At 35.6% G+C, this 23,867-nt stretch overlaps 2 protein-coding genes across 2 annotated transcripts; both read left to right on the top strand.

The window, feature by feature from the left end:
• The first annotated feature begins 6,121 nt into the window (after positions 1–6,121).
• LOC110738395 lies at positions 6,122–19,771 on the top strand. The gene is made up of 9 exons (XM_021918775.1): positions 6,122–6,701; positions 8,166–8,252; positions 10,638–10,727; positions 11,251–11,331; positions 12,413–12,601; positions 12,713–14,827; positions 16,589–16,735; positions 18,015–18,394; positions 19,016–19,771. Exons 1-9 carry the CDS (start codon positions 6,651–6,653, stop codon positions 19,146–19,148), a joined length of 3,273 nt encoding a protein of 1,090 aa, XP_021774467.1. The 5' UTR covers positions 6,122–6,650; the 3' UTR covers positions 19,149–19,771.
• Positions 19,772–21,662: 1,891 nt separating this feature from the next.
• Positions 21,663–22,544, top strand: LOC110738322. The gene is made up of 4 exons (XM_021918685.1): positions 21,663–21,759; positions 21,943–22,074; positions 22,156–22,299; positions 22,392–22,544. The coding sequence occupies exons 1-4, from the start codon at positions 21,730–21,732 to the stop codon at positions 22,542–22,544; spliced, it is 459 nt and encodes a 152-aa protein (XP_021774377.1). The 5' UTR covers positions 21,663–21,729.
• Positions 22,545–23,867: the final 1,323 nt, after the last annotated feature.

The raw sequence follows: 23,867 nt of genomic DNA, 5'->3' as shown, positions 1-23,867 counted from the left end.
TGTATGTTACAGTGGTGTGTTGGTTCTGGTGAGGTTGTCAATGGAGCGGTGGACATGCATCTATGTTAGTGGATGTGGAGGTGCATAAGTGAGTGCAGAGAAAGGGAATGCAAAGAATGATTAAAATTAGCATTACAAACAACAATAAAGGGATTTAAGCATGTTTATTCCCATAACTCTAATTAATGTTATAGACTTAGTAACAAAATTATTGTAAGTTTACTGACTATGTTTTCGTAGTATGTTCAAAGTTAAAAAAAAAACAAAAAAGATAGTTGATAACTAATATGATCACTATCTTTTGTTTCAGAGCAATGCACATGGTCAAAAAGCTCCAAAAGGAAAATCAGCCGCTAAGCTGCTGGATGTTGAGATGATGCTTTTGAGGGAAAAGGGTAGGGGTACACTTGGTGTTTAAGTTTTCCCTGTATACCATCAATGAAATGTTGCCAACTCAGCCAAAATAAGAGGGAGAGAAAAAAAAATGACCTACTTTAAAATAAGATTCCCTTTTAACCAATAGTGAGCTTGGTGTAGAAGATTTTTTTTACACACCAAGTGTACCCCTAGTATCTCTCGCTTTTGAGTCTGAGAGGTTTGATGTAAGCATGCTAGAGATGCTTTTTTTAAGGCAAGTTTATTTTTTGTAAGGCAAACTTCATAATATGTGTTCTGATAAATTGTAACTAATTGTTGGTATCCTGGAATTTTCTTCTTTACACAAAATTTAAGAAGAAAATTCTTATCAAACTCACCCTCTGCGTACTTGAATCTTTGCCTTTATGTTGATTAGTGATCTATTTATGTAACAATTAGATTTATGTAACAATTAGATTTATGTAACAATCGGATCTATCTTTGTCTCATATAAAAGTTTATGGCTAACAAATAAAGGCAAAGATTTGAATCACGCATAATATATTTCCACAAATACTAAATCTAGCTAATTCAAGTACGTAATGGGTGCCAGTAGTATACTATATATAGATTTATATTTATATACATGTATTTGAGAATACCTTTTTTTTTTATTATTATTATTTTTATTGTACTATATTCCCTCTATTTCATAATAAATGACATAGTCAAGCCTGATACACATAGTAATTGTCAATGCATGAGCTTGACCATCTATATATAATCAAACATTATAATTATAATAATTATTAAAAAGTTAAAAAATTTTGTATTACTAAACTTTACACTAATTGAAAACATTTTATATGATATTAATTGCTTATTAATTGCTTTTCATACATTACTTAAAAGTTATAGTAAAATTTAGTGTATGAATAGTGAAAAAAGTCAAAGCGTGTCAATTATTATGGATCGAAAGATGTAATTATTTTCATTAGGGCAAATGGTGTAGATATTGTAGCCTTGTAAGCTAGAGCGCATTCGATTCAAACTTTTCTAATAATTTCCTACCCCAATATGTTGATTCAAGCGGACGTAGAAGGGAACATTTGTCTTGGTAGGGCCTAGGAGTCCTTGGAAGATAAATCCAAGCCAAGCCAATTCGCTCTGTTTTAGGTCGATCAATTTCAGGTCAAATAGGAAAAACGATCTCATATCTTGACCTCTTGAGTAACATCCTTTAAATTTTAATCAACCAAGCTATTGATCATCTTTTGATCATAATATATTTGTTGTTGGATAACTTTGATCAAAATTTTGATTAAATAAAGTATGTAGTAAAAAAGAAGGTTATCGACTTATCATCATTGTTACAATGTACTTTACATAAAGTGTAAACTTGACACTTTTCTTTTTCTATGACTCCTACTACTACCAGTGGCGTGTATGCCTTACTAATGGAGGATAGATGAATTGAAAAACAACAATTCAACTAATAAGTTATGTTGACAAACATATGACTTGATTGATTGATTGTATGAAAATTCTTTGCGTTAGGGTCTATTGTTTTAAGTTCTAAAAAATTTAAACAAAAACCACGTATTGTAAAAAAGAAAAGGTATTTGTTGTCGGCTTCTAAGCAAATCCTAAGTATAATTTTTTTTTTTTGGCTCGTTCAAATTGAATGCACAAGTTTAAGATTAAAAAAATAAAAAATAGAGAGAACTAAAGATATGATATAATCAATTTGTTAAAAAGACAACATAAAAAGCAACGCTTTTGTAGTGTGGTGTTTGGCGGCAAGTCACATATACCAAAAATAGTTACCATGTAATTCCTGACTAATTGAATAACCCTTGATTGATCGAGTAGCCCTTGACAACCGAGTAAACCCTGGGCGAGTAACCCCAACCACACCATGTGGCAATGAACTAATTTTCTATATTGTTTTATCCTATCTAGTTCAGCTTTTTTATTTTTTATTTTTTATTATTGGCTTAATTAAGTCATAAATCCAACTTAGCCCCTGTACACTTCACCTTACAAAAATAATATTATGTAAAATAATTTCAATTCAGTAAAAATAAGTTCAGTTCAGTAAAAATAAGGCCAAATTAGAAAATAACACCAAATAAAAACCCCGATTTTGATAATAACACCACCGAAAAAAATAGTTTTATTATAACACCACTAAAAATCCAGAAATTTTGGTTTCACCACCCACTAACGGACTTTTGGATGGAAACCGTTAGTGGAGCTCGCCATGCATACATGTCAGTTGTTTATTGGTTTTAAAAAAAGAATTTTTTTTTTAAAAAAACTAACCCCCTAACCCGGCCAGCCCCACCACCGGTACCACCTGCCCCAACCGTCGGCATCCCCTCCCCTCAAATAATCCGACGAAACTAGCCCAGCCGACCGCCGATATACCCCTTCCCTAACGCCGACACCGCCCGATATCCCCTCCCCTAACACCAGCACCGCCCAAGCCAAGCCAGCCGCCGGAACCCCTATTTCCCAACAAACCCCATCGACCCACCAACCCTGCCACCACCATAGCCCCCCCGCAAAGCTGGAATCAAACCTAGATTAGCGGGTGTTAGGGGAGGAAGTTTCTGGTATATCGGTTAAGGGGAACAAGTTTTGGGGGCTGCCGACGTTATGGAAGGAGGTTTTGGGGGTTTTCGATGTTAGGGGAGGATGTTTCAGGGGCTGTTGGCGTTATGGGAGGAGGTTTGGGGGGTTTTCGATGTTAGGGGATGATGTTTTGGGGGTTATCGGTGTTAGGGGAGGAGGTTTGGGGGGTTTTCAGTGTTAAGGGAAGAGGTTTGGGGGTTGTCGGTGTTAGGGGAGGGGGTTTTGGGCGGTGCTTGTGTTAGGGGAGGGGGTATCGGGCGGTGCTTGTGTTAAGGGAGGGGGTATCAGGTGGTACCGACGTTAGGGTAGGGGTTTACCGGCGGTAGGTTGGGCTGGTTTCGTCGGATTAATTGAGGGGAGGGGATGCCGGCGGCAGCAGCGGCTGGGGCAGGTGGTGCCGATGGTGGGGCTGGCTGGGTTAGGGGGTTAGGTATTTTTTTTTTGTTTAAATTTTTGGTTTTTTTTTAAAACCAATAAACAACTGACACGTGTACATGGCGGGCCCCACTAATGGTTTCCATCCAAAAGTCCGTTAGTGGGTGGTGAAACCAAAATTTCGGGATTTTTTAGTGGTGTTATAATAAAACTTTTTTTCGGTGGTGTTATTATCAAAATCAGGGTTTAAATTGGGTGTTATTTTCTAATTTGGCCTAAAAATAATTTCAGTTTAGTGAAAATAAGTTCAGTTTGGTAAAAATAATTTCATTTTAGTAAAATTAATTCAGTTCAGTAAAATTGAGTAAATATAAAGAATATATAATAGAAAATCAGTAAAAATAATTTCAGTTCAGCAAAAAATAATTTCAATTCAGTTGATAGACAGTCGCACACCTACAAAAATAATAAAAGCCTAACTAATCCTCCTAATATGTAGTAGAGTAAGTCATGGTCGATCCCACAGAGAAGGTGTTATCAATATTGGGTTGCTATGAATAATAATAGTTGAATCAAATAAATATAGGGTTGGAATTATTATACTACTACTAACAAAAGAAAATCAAATAATAAAAACATCTAGAATTAAGTATCACCACTAGCGTAATCAATACAAGACAAATTCTTACCCCAATCAATCAATTATATGTCCATAAGGAGGCACGCCCTATAAAATACCAAAGATCTCTCTCGAGTTGTCAATGGCTTCCTTAATTAACAATCAAACCTATTTCCGTGAAATCATGCTAATTAAAGACATTAAGTCCGGCACTCTAACTTCCTAACAATCCATTCCACTTACTTCCGTTGAGAATTTCATACCCTTAATTAATCTATTCAAATATGTCAAAACCCAACTTCCGTTGCGGTCAAGACAATGGAATAATAACAATACCAATTATCCCTAATCTAGTATTGGCATAGGCACAATCAATTAAGCATGAACAATATAAACAATTAATTGAGAATTTAAAAGTATAAATCAAGTATCAATCATGGCTAGGGTTCAACCTAACCCTAGCTAGAATAAAATACTACTCAAACATAATTAAAAGATTAAAGGAGGATGACAAACTCTAAAATTTCTAATCAAGTGGATGGTTGCTTGCGGCACAACCTCCTTTATTAACCCCTAAAGTTAAGCTATATATAAGCATTAGCATTAAGGAAGTGAAGTGGAACTAGGAGTCTTCAAAGTCGGCAAAAACTTATCCAAAACGCTGCATTGAAGCTAGCCACTACCCCGTGGGTGTCTACTGCATTGGTGTATTTTTCTTGAGCACAAACAGAGGAGCCATGACCAACCCAAGGCTTAATGCAACAAGCCACGACTATGCCAAGGCAAAGCAATTCCACACTATGCTCATGCAAATGCAACTTCAAGCTTGGAATGTGATCATATGATGTCAAACTCATAATCTTCTAGATGCTCCTAACTCAACTTAGCTTGCAAATGCGCTCTTCTAGGCACAAATCCTACAAAACAAAGAAAGAAAGCACGAGGAGAGCAATATCGAAATATAAAGAAAAATAGCTCTAAAAATTTAAATATATAGAGAAAATATGATAGAAACACCCAAATATAACATATAAAAATGAGTATATAAATGTGTTATCATCAGTATGAATTAATTTCAATTCAGCAAAAATTATTTTAGTTCAATAAAAATAATTTAAGTTCAGCAAAAATAATTTCAGTTCAGTAAAAATAATTCTAGTTCCGCAAAAATAAAGTGAAGTGAACGGGACCTTAGAGTATCGCATGACACCAACAAACATGCTAACATCACAAAAGACCTCCTTTATATTTGGTAATACTTCCTATGTTCTTTTTTTCTTGACCTGTATTTTTATCATGTTTGCCAAGGCAAAATTTTAATGATCAATACTTTAATTCTCCATGAAGTAAAAATTATAAAAGTTATATATTATGATAGTACTTATATATTGAGACGAATTCAAAAATATCACTCATAAATATATATTTTTTCTTACCGATTAATCACAAAAAACGGTCAAATAAGGGGTGCTGAATAGTGTAAAAGTTAAAGCGGGTCAAGTAAAAAAGAACGGAGGAAGTATGACTTTATTTTTTTACAACAACAAACACAAGATAAGAAAATCATTATATATTAGTTTTAAAAACAGTGAAACTAAGTTTACAAAGATTAGTAATTTCGTGTGCAAAATGGATATGATCTCAATCAACCTTGAGTAGAACACGTTATTGGAGGGATAGACTAGTTTTTCTTATGTCCTAAATTGTTCCATTCTAGTCTTCCTCTCATTTTCTTAAATTTTCCATTCGTTTATTCATCACGCAAATTAGCTAATTAGGTGCTTTAGCTATTGCAGAGAGGGGACTAGTGATTGCTGCTAGGTGAGACGAGTGTTCAAGAGTAATACTGTTATTTAACCATATCAAACTTACTAAATATACTTTGATTACAAGTATCAAGACATTTCTATTTTAGAAAAATATAGCAGTTAAAAAAAAAAACGACGAAATTATAAGTAAAATCCTACCGAGTACAAGATCACATACCCTACACATAATATGCTTGCAACAAACTTTTAAATAAAACACTTCAAAATAATTAACTATAAACAGGATCAAAATAATAACTTAAATAACTAAATCAACTAGTATTAGTCTAATCTAATGGACTATTATTAGTTTATTACTACTACTAATTATACACCTCTTTCTCTCTCCTCCCAACATTTTTTTGACTCCTTCCAGTAGCTGAAGGACCCATTTTTTTTACTCACTGTTGATACTTCAAAAAAATTAAAAAATAAATAAATTCTCTCCTTTTCTTTTTCTTTTTCATTTTCTTTCTCTCTCCTCTCAATTCTTCCCCAAATTCTTTGATACTCTCCACTTGCCCCGAATTTCTTCTCTTACGAAACCCTAACTTCATTCATATTCTCATCTTCTGCTTCATCGATCGAATTTTAACCCTAATTTTCTGCTTTTTGCTGTAAATTTGTACTATCCATTTCTAATATTTTTTCCAGTGATTCTTTTTTTTTGTTACAAATTTCTCCATTTTTGAGCTGTAATTTGAATGAATCTGAAGCTCAGTGAACTGTTTGAAGCACAAAATGTGAGTGTTTTGATGACTGATTTTGAGTAGAATTACTATGGCGGAATTTGCGGTTTTAGAGAGAGAAAGTGGTCGGTGAATGGTGATTACTGTTGTTGGAGGTAGACTACCATGAATGCCGATCAAGCTAGAGCTGGACCTGTGGAGAGAGATATTGAGTTGGTAATTTCACTATTTTATTATTTGATTTTATTTTATGTATTATTTTTTGAATTGTTTTTTGATGATTTTACATGCATTATTTGGTACGGATTTCTGCGTACTAGATTCTCAATAATAGTGCAATTATTCTGATAATTTTTAGATAATATATTAGTATTATTTTTGTAGGAGAAGAATTATTCGTTGTATTTGAAGAAATTATTTGTTTCTATATATATTTCTGCTAAATTTGGGCGTACTAAACGACATCTAGATGCTGGCACGTTTACTTGTGATTTTGAAAATGTTTATAAGTTGAATTTTTATATTCTTAATTATTGTCTTCAATCTGCCACGATTAACACGTTATAATGCTTTCTTATGGTTGTCTGTTTAAAACTGGAAGCATTTGGAGCAGTCATTTAACTGTTTTGCTAAATTCGAGCCACGGCATCTCGTGAGGTCGTTGCTTAATGTGATATCATACATGATTTGGAATATCTGGATTTTATATATGTTTGGATAATGAAACTCAATGATTATAACCCTATGTGAAAAGACATAGTTACGATTGCTGCCTCTAGTTTCCGTAAATAATGGTTCACTTTTGTAGCATGAGGATGATTTAAGATTTTAGCTAATCTAGATTGTCATCATATCATTTCAATATCATATACGGTGTTCTTAGGAACATATTGTATTATTTAGTTTTATCATACTGCTGTTCACTTTTTGGCCCGCCTACCTTATGAATCAACTAAAATTGTGGAATATTTGAACCTCATGTCATCAAATGACTGGAGGATAAGGATGAGTTTGTGGAAACCAATTTAGTCTTGTTTTGACATTCTACCCACAAGTACCCCCACCACCCTGCCCTTACATGAGCTTGTGCATGTTTGAACTCATTCCACCAAAAGTAACTGATGGACAGCTATTAGCAAATGATGGAAGTTAGTACATCTTAGGTGATGGTTTACGTCAATAGTATTTATCTCTTCGGTCGGTTTGATCTTATACGTTTTCTTCTTTGCGGCTGCTGTTCATACATGGACTCAACAATCGCAAAGAGGTCATTTTTGTAACAGGGGATGCCCTGGTGGGATATAAGTTATACAGTGTTAATCTCATTTCTACATGTCACTACTCACCGTAAGTAAAATAAATGATTTGTTTCTATAACTGCCAGTAAGAAAAAGATTGATAAAATGCATTTTTGTATTTGACGTGTTAAAAAATGAGGGCAACCAATAATGGATGATTTGTGTTTTCTAGCCTAGAGAGTTGACATTTCCTAATCTTGAAAACTTGAAGATTGTCCAACGGGAGTATTTTTATTTTTCATTTTTGATTTTTTATTTTTTTTAATTATAAATTTTTAAGCATTCATTGTAATGTTAAGCTCTTGTTATGCTCTGATCCCTTTCTCCTTGCTAAATTTCCAAGTTTCTAAAGAAAGCCACTTTACTTGTTTATCTATTGTAGGCAATCACTGCTCTGAAAAAGGGAACAAATTTACTGAAGTACGGGCGTAGAGGAAAGCCGAAGTTCTGCCCATTTAGATTGTCTAATGTAAGCTAATTTTATAGAACTTCGGTAAATTTAACTAATTTCTACATCTTGTTGGATGGTTAATATTTTCTTTGTTATGAATCGCAAATCTTCACTTTCAAATTTTCATTTTCTTGCACCATGTATGATGTATATCTTGGTACAATGGATGCGTACATTTCTTGAACATAGGCTGTTTATGAACTGGCATCTATTGTACTGATACATTTTGCTTATTGTTTTCTGTAAAAAATTTCTGCTGTTTCTTATGTAATTTTATGTTTTTGACTTTGTATCTTAATTGAAATTATCTTATCATTTTATCAATACTTATTTGTTCTCTTGTGATTCTCATAGAACATTTTCTTTCCTTTTATTTTAGCTAGTTACTTCATTTTTAGATAATTTAAAGAGACAGGATTTCTTATACTATCTTTGCAGACGGTTTGGAAAACCACATGTTCTTTTTACTCGTTAGAGTGCCCCTTAAACTTCTGAGCATGTACAGAATCAGCATGACAGCATGAATGGCCTTGGCCCTTTGATGAATACTTTCCTGTAATTCTGGTGGTTGTAATGGAAATCTTGATGCCCAAATTGCTGCTTATACTTTATGGAGTGCCCTTCCTTTTTCTTCTGGGCATGTAAATGCAGAATCAACATTAGTGGCCTTAAACGTTAAACCTTTTGATGGATACCTCCCCTGTTAACTAAGGTAAGCCCAACACAGTGACGAGCTTGGGAAGACGAGGAATTGGGACACATAGTGGGTTTGAATTTTTATTTTGTAGTTAAGAGTCATGATAGAGATTGTAGGTAAGTGAGAATATTTGACAAACATGAGTTGCACGCCTGCGCACAAAGTGGCTAGTCCTTGCGAAGGCTTCCAGAGGCAAACAAGAGCTACTGCTTGTGGTTTGATGGCCCACACGTTGGGTGCAAGTTTCTGCATGTCAGTGCAGATGCTACTGACTTCATGATGTGTTTTACTTAGCGGTTTTGTGGTATGCTTGCAAGTTGCAAATTTCTCAGTTCCGATTGTATTGGGAACTAAACGATTGCCTTATAATAAATTGATTAGGATACAGTTTTATGTTATTTGCCTTATAATAAATTGATTAGGATACAGTTTTATGTTATATATATATAGTTTCCGAAGTTGATTAATGGTCTAGGATTTCCAATCCTCTAACTAAAGACTAAAGAGGGATTGGAGATCTTTTTCTTGTGTGCCTAGCTAGAAGAAAACAATTTTACTCTAAAATCCGGTTTGAATTACAAATACCATGAGAGTTCTGATTGAGAGAGGAAATTGTAATTGTGGGCAAGCAGTGAGAGGTCGCTAAAGGGAGTTGCTCCTCAAAAGTTGATGGGTTTTTCCTCTCTTTTGGTGAGGGGAGGCTGTTTCATGTAAAATTGCATTTTTTGTGTACTTGTTCGCACCTTTGATTGTTCATATCTTATTTATTGTTGTTTTTGCTTCCACTAATCCTAACATTCTCCGAAATCTTAGTGGTACTGATGTCATTAAATTATAGAAGAATATTTCCTTTTTTTTTTTGAAGGGAATGCTGTTCCTTGTTTACATGGACATGATTTAATCACTAGAATCTATTATTAATTAACATATAACATAAAGTGTCAACTCAAGATGCTGCAAAGGTTAAGGTGTAGGCTCTAATATATTCCCCGCACTACCTTTCCCCCAATTTCTCATTTTTGGCATTGTTTGGTGCAGCTGCATCTCCCACATGAATAAATAGTCACATAAACACCAGTGAGAAATGTTGCAATGATTTCTACAAGAGCTTCCACATCTTATAGATTAAGCACTTCATATGTGGAAGTAGAATTTTGTGCTTGAAATTTTCAAATGGTTCAATTGATTACAAGTTCTTGCAATATAAAATTATTTACTGAGGCCTGAAGGTCCTGATGGTATTTTCTCGAGTCCTCCTTCTGTGCACGAATGTTGCTGTACTTTTTGGAAAATATGCTATCTTCATAGTCATTTTTAATCTTTGCATGATCCGTCTTTTGTGGATTGGGTAGCTCAGTAACGTGGGTAATCGTTCTATTATCTGAGTTAATTTCTTTCTTTTTGTTTCCCTCATCAATTGATTTGTGTTATATTTGTTGGTGAACTGAAGAATAGTAAGGAGCATTGTGTAACTTTTGTAAAAGAAGGCCAAGTGTAAAAATCATCAGTACATTTAATCCTTATAACTAATATATCTGTTTTCATACAGTTTCTCCTTTAACCTAAACCCTTCTACAACAAAATATTATACATTTCCCATGTGTTTTACCTTTCAAATTAAATGCTATCCTGATTTTGAGCTGTAGAAAGCTGAATCTTTTGTATGTCTAATGCTGTTACATGATTTATAATCTTATATATTTCAGGATGAATCTGTTCTAGTATGGTACTCTGGGAATGAGGAGAAACATCTAAAGCTCAGTCATGTTTCCAGAATAATTCCTGGACAGCGCACGGTAAGCATTTTTCACCTTGTCATCATCTTAAATGTTATGGTTTACTTTGTGCAGTTGTTTGCAGATTATCAGTGGTTTAGTGGTACTGGTTAACCTCAAGGTAGTACATTTTGTAACTAGTGCAGTAGTGCTTCATTCTAAAAAACTTTCTCATGTATATATGCCATCGACTTTTACGGAATACCTCAAGCAAAAATAAATGGATACTGTGTAAAAAGGGGTGGGTTAAAGCTAATTTGTGATGGATCAATATCTAATACCTATGCATCTTTCAACCAATAGGTGTAGAGTTTTTTTTTTCCCTTTCTATTCTTGCTTGCTTACTGGAAAACAGTGTGCTGATTTAACAGTATGTCAGACTATATATCACACTTTATCTAGAGATTTGGGAGGTTTTCTATCCTCCCTTACCACCATCTATATATTTACTTGGCTGGATGTCAAGACAAGACATAAATGTATTTATTATTTCTTGAATATATTACAAATTTAAGCTTATACTGATAAAAGCTAGGTTATGCAGCCTATTTTTCAGAGATATCCTCGACCTGAGAAGGAATATCAGTCATTTTCTCTTATATACAGTGATCGTTCTTTGGATGTGGTGAGTTATCTCCATTAATTCTGTCTTTGTTCTTTTGTTTTAGATGAAAGCAACCAATTTACTGAACTCCTTGAGTGGTCATATATATTTGTCTAATTCAATCTGTCCTGTCAATCCTATGTAACTTGGTAACTAATAAAGAAACCAATAATTTTTTTTTTTAATGGAGGTTGGGGGGGGGGGTGGTGGTGGGGAAAGGAAACGTTAAAAGAGAGCTTGGTAAGAGAGAAGCAAACAAAAACATAAATAATCTTCTAATCCTCTAACCAGGACCTCTGGAAAATCCTGCATTATTTTTACTCTTTGAACATGCCACACATTGATCTAAACCAAGTTATATGAACAATTTTTATTTTTATTTTCCCTTCGCAGCCTGGTAGGGGCTACCCCTCTTCCCCCTCCCCCTTTTTTCATACCTTAACATTGTAAATGCACAGTGAAGAATCAAGATATGTTGAAAACCCAACTCCAATATTTTGTGGAGTACTTTCCAGAAATTTGGGCATATAGGATTTTCAGCAGCTTAATATTGAGAAATATTGATGCTGGACATCAGTAGTCATCACAAGATCCTTCCAGGGTGAAGTTGTGGGTCAAATAACTTTAATGGGTACTTAATTTCTGCCGTCTTTAAGATCTAAGACAAGAAGCTGGATGGTTAAAGGAGAAACCCAACTGTGTTTAGGAGTTTCATCTGTTTTGGTCTGATTTGCCCAAATGTTTGTTAGTAATGTGAGGTAGAGAATTAAGAAGTAGTTGAGTTGTGACTAGTTGCATCCAGGTGTCTATGGTATCTGTTAGAGTTGTTACGGGTCTTTGATCTGTTCTAGTATATGGATGGAATGGTTCCATGTCTAATCTGCATCTCTCTATCTGCAATACTGCATTGATTTTTTGATGTATTTTGCTGGCTGCTTGAAGAGTTGGTATAGTGGCACCACTGGCACCAGCTCTATTCCATTCTTCTGGTACCATGCGCTGTTGTCATAGCCTCCAGTTGAGGAGGCTGGTTCCGGCTTCCTCTTACCTTTTATGTAGGTTGAAGAACAAAGAATAAAAAATATGGTATGTTCATTTGCAGATTTGTAAGGATAAAGATGAAGCTGAAGTCTGGTTTACTGGCCTAAAAGCACTAATATCACGCTATCATCGAAGGCCAAGAGTAGATCCAAGAAGTGGACTTTCGTCTGAAGCAAATAGTCCAAAAGCTCAAACCCAGAGGAGTTCTCCCTTAAGCTCTCCCTTTGGTAGTGGTGATGGTTCACAAAAGGTGGTCTTTTGCAGTTTCCTAATTGCTGATCACCTAATTGTATTTTGACTATCTGGTTATAATAACGAGATCCGTTTTTTTTTGTTATATTTTTTTTTATATATTTATCAGGATGGATTGGATCCCCTTTATCCCTACGAGAGTCCTCAAAAAAATGGCTTGGAGACCGCACTGTCAGATGCAATTTTGTATACAGTACCTGCAAAAAGTTTTATCCCCCCAGAATCGGCATCTAGCTCTGTCCATTCCTTTTCTTCTGGAGGTTTTGATGGCTTAAATGGACGCAGCAAATGTAATGGTGCTGATACTTTTCGTGTGAGTCTTTCAAGTGCTGTTAGCTCATCGAGCCATGGCTCTGGTCATGATGATGGTGATGCTCTAGGAGATGTTTACATTTGGGGGGAAGGCACAGGAGATGGTATTCTTGGCGGTGGAGCCTATAGAATTGAAAGTTCTTTGGGTGTGAAGTTGGACTCGTGTAGGCCTAAAACATTGGACTCGGCTGTACTTCTTGATGTTCAGAATATAGCATGTGGTGGAAGGCACGCTGCCTTGGTGACAAAACAAGGAGAAGTTTTCACATGGGGAGAAGAATCAGGAGGCAGACTTGGTCATGGTGTGGATTCTGATGTCTCACATCCAAAGCTTGTCGATGCTCTTAAGAGCACCAATATTGAACTTGTCGCTTGTGGAGAAAATCATTCCTGTGCTGTATCACTTTCTGGTGATTTGTACATATGGGGTGGCAGAAAATACAGTTTTGGTCTTTCTGGACAAGGTGATGAAATGAGTCATTGGATCCCAAAGAGGTTGATTGGACCATTGGAAGGCATACATGTCTCATCAATTTCCTGTGGACCTTGGCATACTGCCATTGTAACCTCAGCTGGACAGCTGTTCACTTTTGGTGATGGAACCTTTGGTGTCCTTGGCCATGGGGATCGTAAAAGTTTTTCTGCTCCAAGAGAAGTTGAATCTCTAAAGGGCTTGCGAACGGTACGTGCAGCCTGTGGTGTGTGGCATACTGCTGCAGTTGTTGAAGTTATGGTGGGAAATTCAAGTTCAAGCAATTGCTCCTCAGGCAAATTGTTCACTTGGGGCGATGGGGATAAGGGTCGCCTTGGACATGGGGATAAGGAAGCAAAACTTGTGCCTACCTGTGTTGCAGCCCTGGTTGATCCCAATTTTTGTCAGGTTGCCTGCGGCCATAGCTTGACTGTCGCACTTACAACCACTGGCCAGGTTTACACAATGGGTAGCCCCGTCTATGGTCAATTAGGAAATCCTCAAGCAGATGGGAAGCTACCTGTTCGAGTAGATGGAAAGCTTGTAAAAAGCTTTGTCGAGGAGATCTCTTGTGGGGCTTATCATGTTGCTGCTTTAACTTCAAGAACTGAAGTTTACACCTGGGGAAAGGGCGCAAATGGTAGATTAGGTCATGGGGACACAGATGACAAAAATAGCCCGACATTAGTTGAAGCATTAAAAGACAAACAAGTCAAAAGTATTGCATGTGGAACAAATTTTACTGCAGCTGTTTGTCTTCATAAGTGGGTATCAGGTGTTGATCAGTCTCTGTGCTCTGGATGCCGAGTAGCTTTCAATTTCAAGAAAAAAAGACACAACTGCTACAATTGTGGCCTTGTGTTTTGTCACTCATGCAGCAGCAGAAAGTCCCTTAAGGCTTCAATGGCACCTAATCCTAATAAACCTTATCGTGTCTGTGATAATTGTTTTGGAAAACTAAGGAAATCCATAGAAAATGACTCATCTTCTATCTCTTCTTTGAGTAGGAGAGGAAGTATGAATCAGCGAGGTAACCAGAACTTTGACAATGAGGACAAAAATGGTCCACAGGCCCTTGTGCCGCTAGGTAAGTATTCTCCAATGGACTCCTTCAAGGAAACAGAAAGTGTGTCTTACAAGAGGAACAAGAAATTAGAATTCAACAGCAGTCGTGTGTCCCCCCTTCCAAATGGATTTACTCATTGGGGTGCACTTAGCACTTCCAAATCTGGGTCATCAAAGAAATTTTTTTCCGCCTCTCTTCCTGGGTCACGCATAGTTTCTCGAGCAACTTCACCAACATCAAGACGTTCTAGCCCTCCTCGAGCTGCGACACCAAGTCCAACTATGGTAGTACTTTCTTCACCAAACAAAGTTTTGGATGATGCTAAGAGGACCAACGATCATCTTAGTCAAGAAGTTCTGAAACTTAGAGCTCAGGTACACATGATTATTAATTCTCACTCAAACTGCTGTTACGATTCTTCAGCATGCAGCCGATGCAGGGCATTTCTTTTTTCTTTGCCCCTTTCAAGGTCGAATGACCTTTGAGAGAATGTAGTTTCCCAACTAAAATGAATCTTCCCACCCCCCTTGCCCCTTAAACATAGCATAGACATGCAATACATATGTCATGAGAAATTTGGTTAGATTGAGTATTACATGCCACTAATACATTTTGTTAGATAAAAATTCATTATAAAAAATGGTAAAAAGTTATATTTGCTTTATTATGGGAAGGTCAACTTATATTAATCTTTGCTGTACACACATAATTTTCCAAGGGGAATGTATTCCTGAGCCTTTTCTCTTCCTCTTTCTCAGTCGAGACTCTGAATGCCAGATGTGGTATTTTCTGTTAAAAAATCTAGCTTATACGAAATAACATTTACTCTTAGCACACAAAGAATTTCTCCAGCTCTATATTTTTGACTTTTTTCATTTACATTTTCAATATCTAGTATGTCAAAGGTATTAGCTATTCGGAGAGCACCAGATTGCATCCTTGAAAGTATTGGGACTCTGGAACTTGTATAGTAGTATGTGGAACCTACTACTTGATGTGGCTGTGTTGTAGGAGAATTAGGTGACCTAGATGCAACTTGGTTTATAGGCCTCTTTAAGGGGCCCAAGTTTGGGATTGTTGGTCTTAATGAACAGCTATTTGGTGCTTGGAGTTCTTTTGGTGGTTCCTACAGAACCTTATTCCCTTAGTTGATGGATAAAGATCCAGCAAAGGGCCTGTTGTTTTGGTCGGAAGTACTTCCTTCTAATAGTTGCACAGATGTTCTGGTGAATGAAGAAAGCTTAGCTTGCTTTGCCCTATTTATCTTGGTCATTTCCATATTGTTGTGTTGACTTATACGAGGGATAAGATTGAACTTCTTTTGGGGCAATTATGTGGGTTCTTGTAGTTTACAAAGAATGACCTTAGGTTTACATAAATGACTACATTTTTTGCTACTTGGAATATGATAGTTTTCCAACTTATCTTTGGAAACTGCTTTTTTTTTTTTTTTTTTTTTTTTTTTTTAAATTTATTTTTAATTATTCTTATTTAAATTAAATTTTTAATGTTTATTTAGGATTTCTTGGGATATTCTTTCAATGTGGATGATATGCTCTTTCATCTTAAGGGTTTATGTTGAGATGACTCCAGCTGTTGTGACATTTTTTTTGTGTACTAATTGCACCCATTTTGACATTTGCCAGAATTCACTTGTCTAACTTTGTCCAATTTTTCTACATATATATATTTCCTATGCTCTTATTCAACGCAGCATTTGGAATTTTACACTCTTTACAGACTCTTCTTTGATCTCTTTTATGATTTATACGTTTGAAATAGTGTAGTCATGTGTGATCTTATTAAATTCGTTTCGATATATACTTTCAAAATATCAACTTTTTATAAATTGTACTAATGTATAATTTAAGATTTTAATAAAATGTGCATTAGCAAGTGTGAAGTCCCCAACTTTGCGATCGAAAATATAGGGTTTGTCCTTATATTTTCAACGTGTCTAAATTCTATTGATGACCAATGATATCATATATAAAGGGTCAAAGTCTTGTATTGGCAAACGTGAAGGTCAAAATGGTGCAATTATTTTGAACAAAGGAAGAATATTGCAACAATGCAATCATATTCTAATCTAAGATGTTGCATTTTAAAATCGCCTTTTCTGATTCATAATGCAGGTTGAAGAACTTACACGAAAAACACAATTTCAAGATGTTGAGCTGGAGAAAACTTCAAAACAGTTGAAGGAAGCTATAGCAATAGCAGGAGAAGAGACTGCAAAGTGCAAAGCTGCAAAGGAAGTAATCAAGTCACTTACAGCACAAGTAAGGATTATACCCATCTAAATGCAATAATGCAATTTATACAATATCTATCTATCAAAGAAAAAACAGCTGCCTTTTTCTATTACTCATAGTGCATAAAATTACGATATATGCTTTCTGACATAGTTATTGATTTGAACCTCTGCTGAACTATGATGGATGTTTATAAATTTAGCAACATCTTCAATTTATACAAATCAAACTTTCCGCATAATTGATAATAATCTAAAATAAATAGTGCTACTCCATCCGTATCCCGATAAGTTAATGTCATTGTTGTAGTCAGATCATTCATCTATTAGATCATATATAAATACTAGTAATTGATAGGGTTGAATTATACACTATCAGCTGCCCTTTATTGGTTGATGGTTCCACGGGGGGTTCATGCTGGAATCTCAAGTAAGAGCTTAGAACTATTACATCTGAACCAGCACCGTACCTTTGATGCTGGGATTGTTACTGACTATATTGGACCATTAATATTCTGCAGATGATAATAATCTAAAATAAACAGTGCTACTCCATCCGTATCCCGATAAGTGCATCACTTATAACCTAAAAATGACCGTACCTAAATAAGTACATCACTTTCCTATATGGATAAATCTGTGTTTTATTATTTCTCTTACCTCCCACTACCCCACTTGTATTCTTTATCATTTCTCTTTCTTCTGATGGTCCCCACACATACTCTCACTATCATATTTTTTTTTTGTTTTTATACCACTTTCCCACTCATCTTTTATTAACATATATAACTCTCAACTTCACCCACTTACCCATTAAAAATACTCACTTTAGATTACTTGCATAAAACTTTATCCACAATCTAGTGATGCACTTAAATAGATGAGGAGGGGAGTATCTAGTTCATGCTTCGTCTGTTTAGGATAATGTGGTTTAATTAATATTTCATCAATTACAAAGGATTATCTATAGTTTGGCTCAAAATAGATATGACAGGAGAGTTAAGTACAACCAATGCTTCAGTTGATGAGCCTAGCTGATGAGGTCTGTATGATCAAAATCAGAAAATGCAAAAGCAAGACAAGCCAGATTAGACGCTGGAATTACTGTATATAAGTGAAACTAGTGAGATGAGAAATTATCATTTCCAGTCCTATCTATATCATAATTTGTAAAAAAAAAAAAAATAAAAAAAAAAATTGGGTGGGTGGAGGTTGTAGGATTATTTATAGTACTACTCTGATCATGTTTTGCTTTTTCTGGTTTATTTATACTATTTTGATCATTTTTGCTATTCTCTGGTTTCTAGTTGAAGGAAATGGCTGAGAGGTTACCTCTTGGAGCAGTAAGAAACAGCAAGGTGTCTGTACCAGGTTCCCCAGGGCCAAATCTGTCAAATGATGTTTCAAATGTAATGGATCGACTTAACAGTCCAGTGGCTGTTCATGAAATTGGTTTGAATTGGTCAAATCGTCATGATTCTTCAAATGGATCGACTACTCCCAGCAGTCGAGCCTCAAATAACCTTGTAACAGGTCAGTTGGAGGCTTCATGCAAAAATAAGAACAGAACATCTGATAGCGAAGCTAATTATGGATCTGAATGGGTTGAACAAGACGAGCCTGGTGTGTACATCACCCTTGTGTCAATGCCTGACGGTATTAAAGATTTAAAACGCGTCCGCTTCAGGTAATTTGTTGATTGAAATATTCTTATATGTGGAACAGCTGATGTTCTTGATTAAGAATCTAAGTTAATCCAGTGTTAGGTATATGTGCAGTTAATGTACAAATAAACTTGATTTTGCTGTCTGATTGGTATTATCATAGCTTTCCCGCTAACACCCTTCTGTTGCACCATCTGTGTTTGTGTGCACATGCATTATGAATTTCACTTCTTGTGACCTGATATCTGCTGGCTTGCTACAATGAACTGTAATGTATGTAATATATATTGATCAACTTTGATTATAAAGGCTCTCAGAGTGTCTTTTTTTTGCTTGTGGAGCTCTCTAGTAAATTAAGGTGTTAACAAGAAGGCTAGGTTCTATACTTGCAGTGCTCATTTGTTGCAGACATCTTCCAACCATTTGTTTTGCTACCTTAAAAAGTGTTATGTTTAATGCTTCCAAATTAATGTACACTGTCTGATAACTTAATGTGCAGTAATCAATAGACAAAAAATAAAATAAAATACAGTGCTCCAATTTAATCATCTTAGGCTCGTTGAAAGTTCCAACCTGTTTATTTTATATTCTGTGAGTTTTCTTTCCCCTAATTTACAAAGCTATTTTTCCTTGCTGTGACGCAGTCGAAAGAGGTTTAGTGAAAAGGAAGCAGAGCAATGGTGGGCTGCTAACCGAGCTCGAATATATCAGCAGTATGATGTTCCCATGGTTGACAAGGCTGGTATTGGCATTGGAAGGGAAGGCATAGCACATTGATAGAGGAAGGCTCCGCTTAACCTTGACCCCATATGGCTGAAAATCGGCAAGATCATATATCCTATGAAAACAAGGATTAAAGCTTCAGGAATGCTTTGTGTTCCAAATTTAGATTTAGAAATTTTATATTAGTAGAGCAATTGGTCGACCATGCTTAATCCTTGTCATTTGCCCTTTTCATTTTTGCTCATAACAAAGTGTGCTTTCCTTACTCTTTCTTCTTTTCTAGAGGGAGTTCAGGGTTGCTCATCTTAATGATAGAAGGTAGAAATTGTATATACTCGAGAGTAGGCTGTCAGTTTCGAATATGGGATGCTATTCTTGTATATTCATTAGCCAAATCATATTCAAATTGTACATCTAATGTTGAAGATTGGATCAACTCTTTGAGCTCCATTGTTCTTACCATTCTCTCCATCGCATTCTTGAGGCTGCTGTACTTGGCGTTCTGCTGCATAGCGCTGCTGATGGATTATTGACAGCATCAGCGTTGTGATTCCAATTAACTAGTTTTTGTAACAGCTAACCCAGATCATATATTGTTCAAAATTTGTTGTCCAAGAATATGTTTCAACACAATATGATATGGGAAGGCAACTCTTATATTGGTTTTGATGTTTCAACACTGTTCAATACTAACGTCTATAATTCTGAACTACTAGTCTGATATAATATAATTTCTTGTAGATCCTGCAACCTATTTCAATCTAAAAAGATCAGCCGGATCAATACTAAACCTTTTCACTTTCTATTCAAGAACAAGCAACACCTGGACAAAGTACTACTATTAACATTTACGTGATTGTTAACTATGTCCTGGGTAATCTAAAGTTTAGCCAAAATTACAGCAACTGCATAAAGGAGAGTATATCGAGTCTTGTTTGAATGAGATGATTAATTGCCATGTGATTTCATCCATAGATAATCTTGTAACTGATGCAGGCGATGTTGAGAAGTATTAGAATCAATCGAAAACACTGAAGGCTGAAAGCAAGACGCATAAATCGCCTCTTTAATGTGTTCATCGATCAAACAGAATCTGCACAGCTCCATCCTCTTGGAGCAAGAAAACGGTCTTCATTGTATACCGACACTGCATTTGCAAGCAACAATATGCCCTGAGATAACCTTATAACTGACCCTATGACGCCCATTCCTGCATAGTTCAGAACTCACAAATATGTAAAATTGGAGAAATATCTGGACATTACTATATCAGTAGTATCACATCCATTTTGAAACAAGAAAACCGAGTATCACTGCTTAGAATATCCATCACTAGTTCATCTATCAATATACCTTGGCGAAACAAGATAATTTTTTGACAAAACAATTTAGTCGCGACATCAAGCTAATTCAAGAATATAATGCACCAACACATAAGCTTAAGCTCGGGTCAAGATTGAATCGAGCTTTTCTTTTCCTTTTTATGAATTAATACCAATTAAACTCCTCAAAGTAAAGTTTTCAAAATTTATGTTTCGCAACTCGTGTATGACCCTAAATTCACATAAGCTTAAGTTCACGGCCCGAGCTAGGGCAGGAGGGGCGGCCGCCCAGGAGAAAAGGTCCAATATCATAGTTGCATATTCTAGTATTAAAGGGTTCTATAACACATTAGCAACCAAAGTTGATTCAATTATCACATTTGGCTCGAAAAATTACATGATTTTAGACCAATTTCATAGTTCCATCCTAAGATTAAAGGCAAATTTGATCAAATTATCAAATTAAGCTAGAAAAATCACATAATTTTCTTCTCTAGCAACAAAATCGCTGGTTATGATCTTCATAATCTTAGTAAAATTATAACCCATAGTTAAAGAATCAACTTTAGAATAACCCTAAATTGAGTACTCAAACAATAAAATTGACAATAAACCCTAGATTGTGAAATTGATATTCAATTAATACAAAAAAGAAACATCATCTTACCTCAGAAACTGCTGAGGTTTCTGAAGTCGCCTCAATAAAGAGCGTGGAGCGCGCTTCAATGAGAAACCGAGAGAGAGAGGAAACTGAGGACAAATAGTCCATACTTCAACAGTCCTGACTGTCCATACTTCAACAGTCCTGACTCCAACAACAGTCCAGAAGACTCAATCTCCAACAATCCATACTTCAACAGTCCTGACTACTCCTCCTCCCCAGAAGACTCCTCCTCCTCCTCCCCCCCCTCCCCAGACTCACACTGAAGAAAACCAAAACAAAAAAAAACGAAAAAAAAGAGAGAATGTGATACCACAAAAAAAGATAGAAAAAAGGATCACACAAAATCTCCCACAATGCCTATGTTCACCATTCATGACAAAAAATGAACTAGTATCCAAGACACTAAAAAGAAATGAAAAAATGGTTGTTGAGTATGCATTCGCTACTGGACCACCTGCACTGTAAGTTTGCTGTTCATAACTAATATATCAGTTGTTCCTAATTTATATCAATGCCTAACTTATATATTTCCTAACTTTATATCAATGCCTAACTTATATATTTCCTAACTTTAATTGTTGTTGTATGTGATGCATAATAAAGTGAGGAGCTATACCGAGATCCATTAAACTACATCAACAGGGAGGACATGGCAACACTGCAAGAAGGCAATCAGGTGGTGAGCAACATCATTGACTCCTATGCATATATACTCAACATGGAAAACAAGAGAAGAAATCCTGATGCAAAAAATAGATTTTTTTGCACTACTGAGTGCTGGGTATTGTTCCAAACTCATACATTTAATGTTCCTAATTTATAAACGTAATGTCTAACTCATACACTCATTTCAATACTGAAGCAAATACTATGCGGCGAAGGTCACTTCAAGAAATCAAAAAACACTTACGATGAAAGATATATAGCATTCAAGGCCCGTTTAAGTGACGAAATGAAAAACTCTAAGATCACTACGTTTGATAAAGTTAATTTGGTAAATACTTTCAGATTACTCCCTTTATTGTTTCCCAATATATTTTACAATACATTAACATACTTTTTGTTTCCAATATAGGTATTCTTCCCAGTACCTGCATATTATCATTACTACCTGTTTTGCATCAACTTTACGAAGAAAATACTAGAGGTGATCGACAACAGAAAGCTGCAAAGGCACATTTCATTTAAAAGCAAGTATGAGGACTTCCCACAAACATTTGTAAGAACTCTGTAAAACTAAATTCTAATTGTTCTTAAAACTTGTTCCAACTCCTAATGTCCATGTAACTAACTTTAATTTTTGTATTGAAGTTGAAGGCATTTGCACAATTCCTCAATGAAACACAAGCAGGCAATGGAAATTCAGTAAAAGAATTCAAAATAGTAACCAAACAAATGCCATGGAGGAACAATGATAATATCACAGACTGTGGAGTGTATGCCCTGAAACACATGGAATCATAAAAAGGGCAAGATGACTGGAAAATAGGAGTAAACAACAAAGTAAGTTCCTTAATCCAGATCTTTATATGCCTAATGTTCCTAATTTATATGCCTAATGTTCCTAATTTATGTTCCTAATGTTCCTAATTTATATTCCTAATGTTCTATATCCTCATCCTATAAGTTAGGATCCTGATTGTTTCACAATGATTGTTTGTTGCAGCCTTTGCAGCGTGATGAAATTGCAAAACTGAGGATGGAATTCTGTGGGAAAATCGTGCTGAGCGAAGAAAACACGTGCAGGGAAGAGGTAGTAGATGCCGCAAAAGAGATGAACGCTTAAATTGCAAACTAATATGACAACTTAGTTTGACCATGATTGTATATCACATGCTTAATGTCATTATGAAACGAGAATATTGTATGAATGTTATTAGGCAGGAGAGCAGGGAGGTATGTACAGGCAGGAGGGGGGCAAGTGTGCAGGGAGGTATGTGCAGGCAGGAGGGCAAGTGTGTGCCGGCAAGATGGAGTCTATAATTGTAATAATAACTATATTTCATAACATAGACTTAACTATGTTATGTCCGGTTCAGGGACAATGATCTCTCAATGTCCGGTTCTTATCACTAAAATAAGTACAATGAAGTTCTCACTAAAAAGGCTATTTTTTTCATTTCTGCCAAACGATGAAAACCTATATCAATACAAGATCCACCATCCTTCATTTGCTTCACAGTTCACACATTATATGATAAACTGTAAGGATTTAAGCCATGATAAACTGTAAGGATTTAAGCCTATGAGGAGCATTATGGAGGCTCATGAGGACAGAATTCACAAGTGTCTACTGGACCAGCAGGTGATTCTGGAAAGCAACCCCTGGATAATTAATAATGAACAAAAGTTTGGAACATTTGGTATAGTTTAGAACTTGGTATAACAGTTTGGAACATTTGGTATACAGGTTTGGAACATTTGGTAAAAAAGTTTGGAACATTTGGTATAACAGTTTGGAACATTTGGAATACAGGTTTGGAACATTTGGTATAAACGTTTGGAATATTTGGTATAACAGTTTGGAACATTTGGTAACATTTGGTATAAAAGTGGAACAATACGTATAGAGTTATGAACAGTTAGGAACATTGAGCTATAAGTTATGAACATTTGGTATAAAACTTTCGAACAATACGTAATGAAGTTTTCCAGATTCAGATTTCAGCCCATTTGAGCTATTTTTTTCATTTCTGCCAACAAGATCCACCATCCTTTATTTGCTTCACAGTTCACACATTATATGAGTTCACACATTATATGGTAAACTGTAAGGATTTAAGCCTA

Source organism: Chenopodium quinoa, unplaced genomic scaffold (assembly GCF_001683475.1).
Source record: "Chenopodium quinoa cultivar QQ74 unplaced genomic scaffold, ASM168347v1, whole genome shotgun sequence".
Lineage (NCBI taxonomy): Eukaryota > Viridiplantae > Streptophyta > Magnoliopsida > Caryophyllales > Amaranthaceae > Chenopodium > Chenopodium quinoa.
Note: the sequence above shows the minus strand (reverse complement) of the source record. Positions and strands in the feature narration are given on the sequence as shown.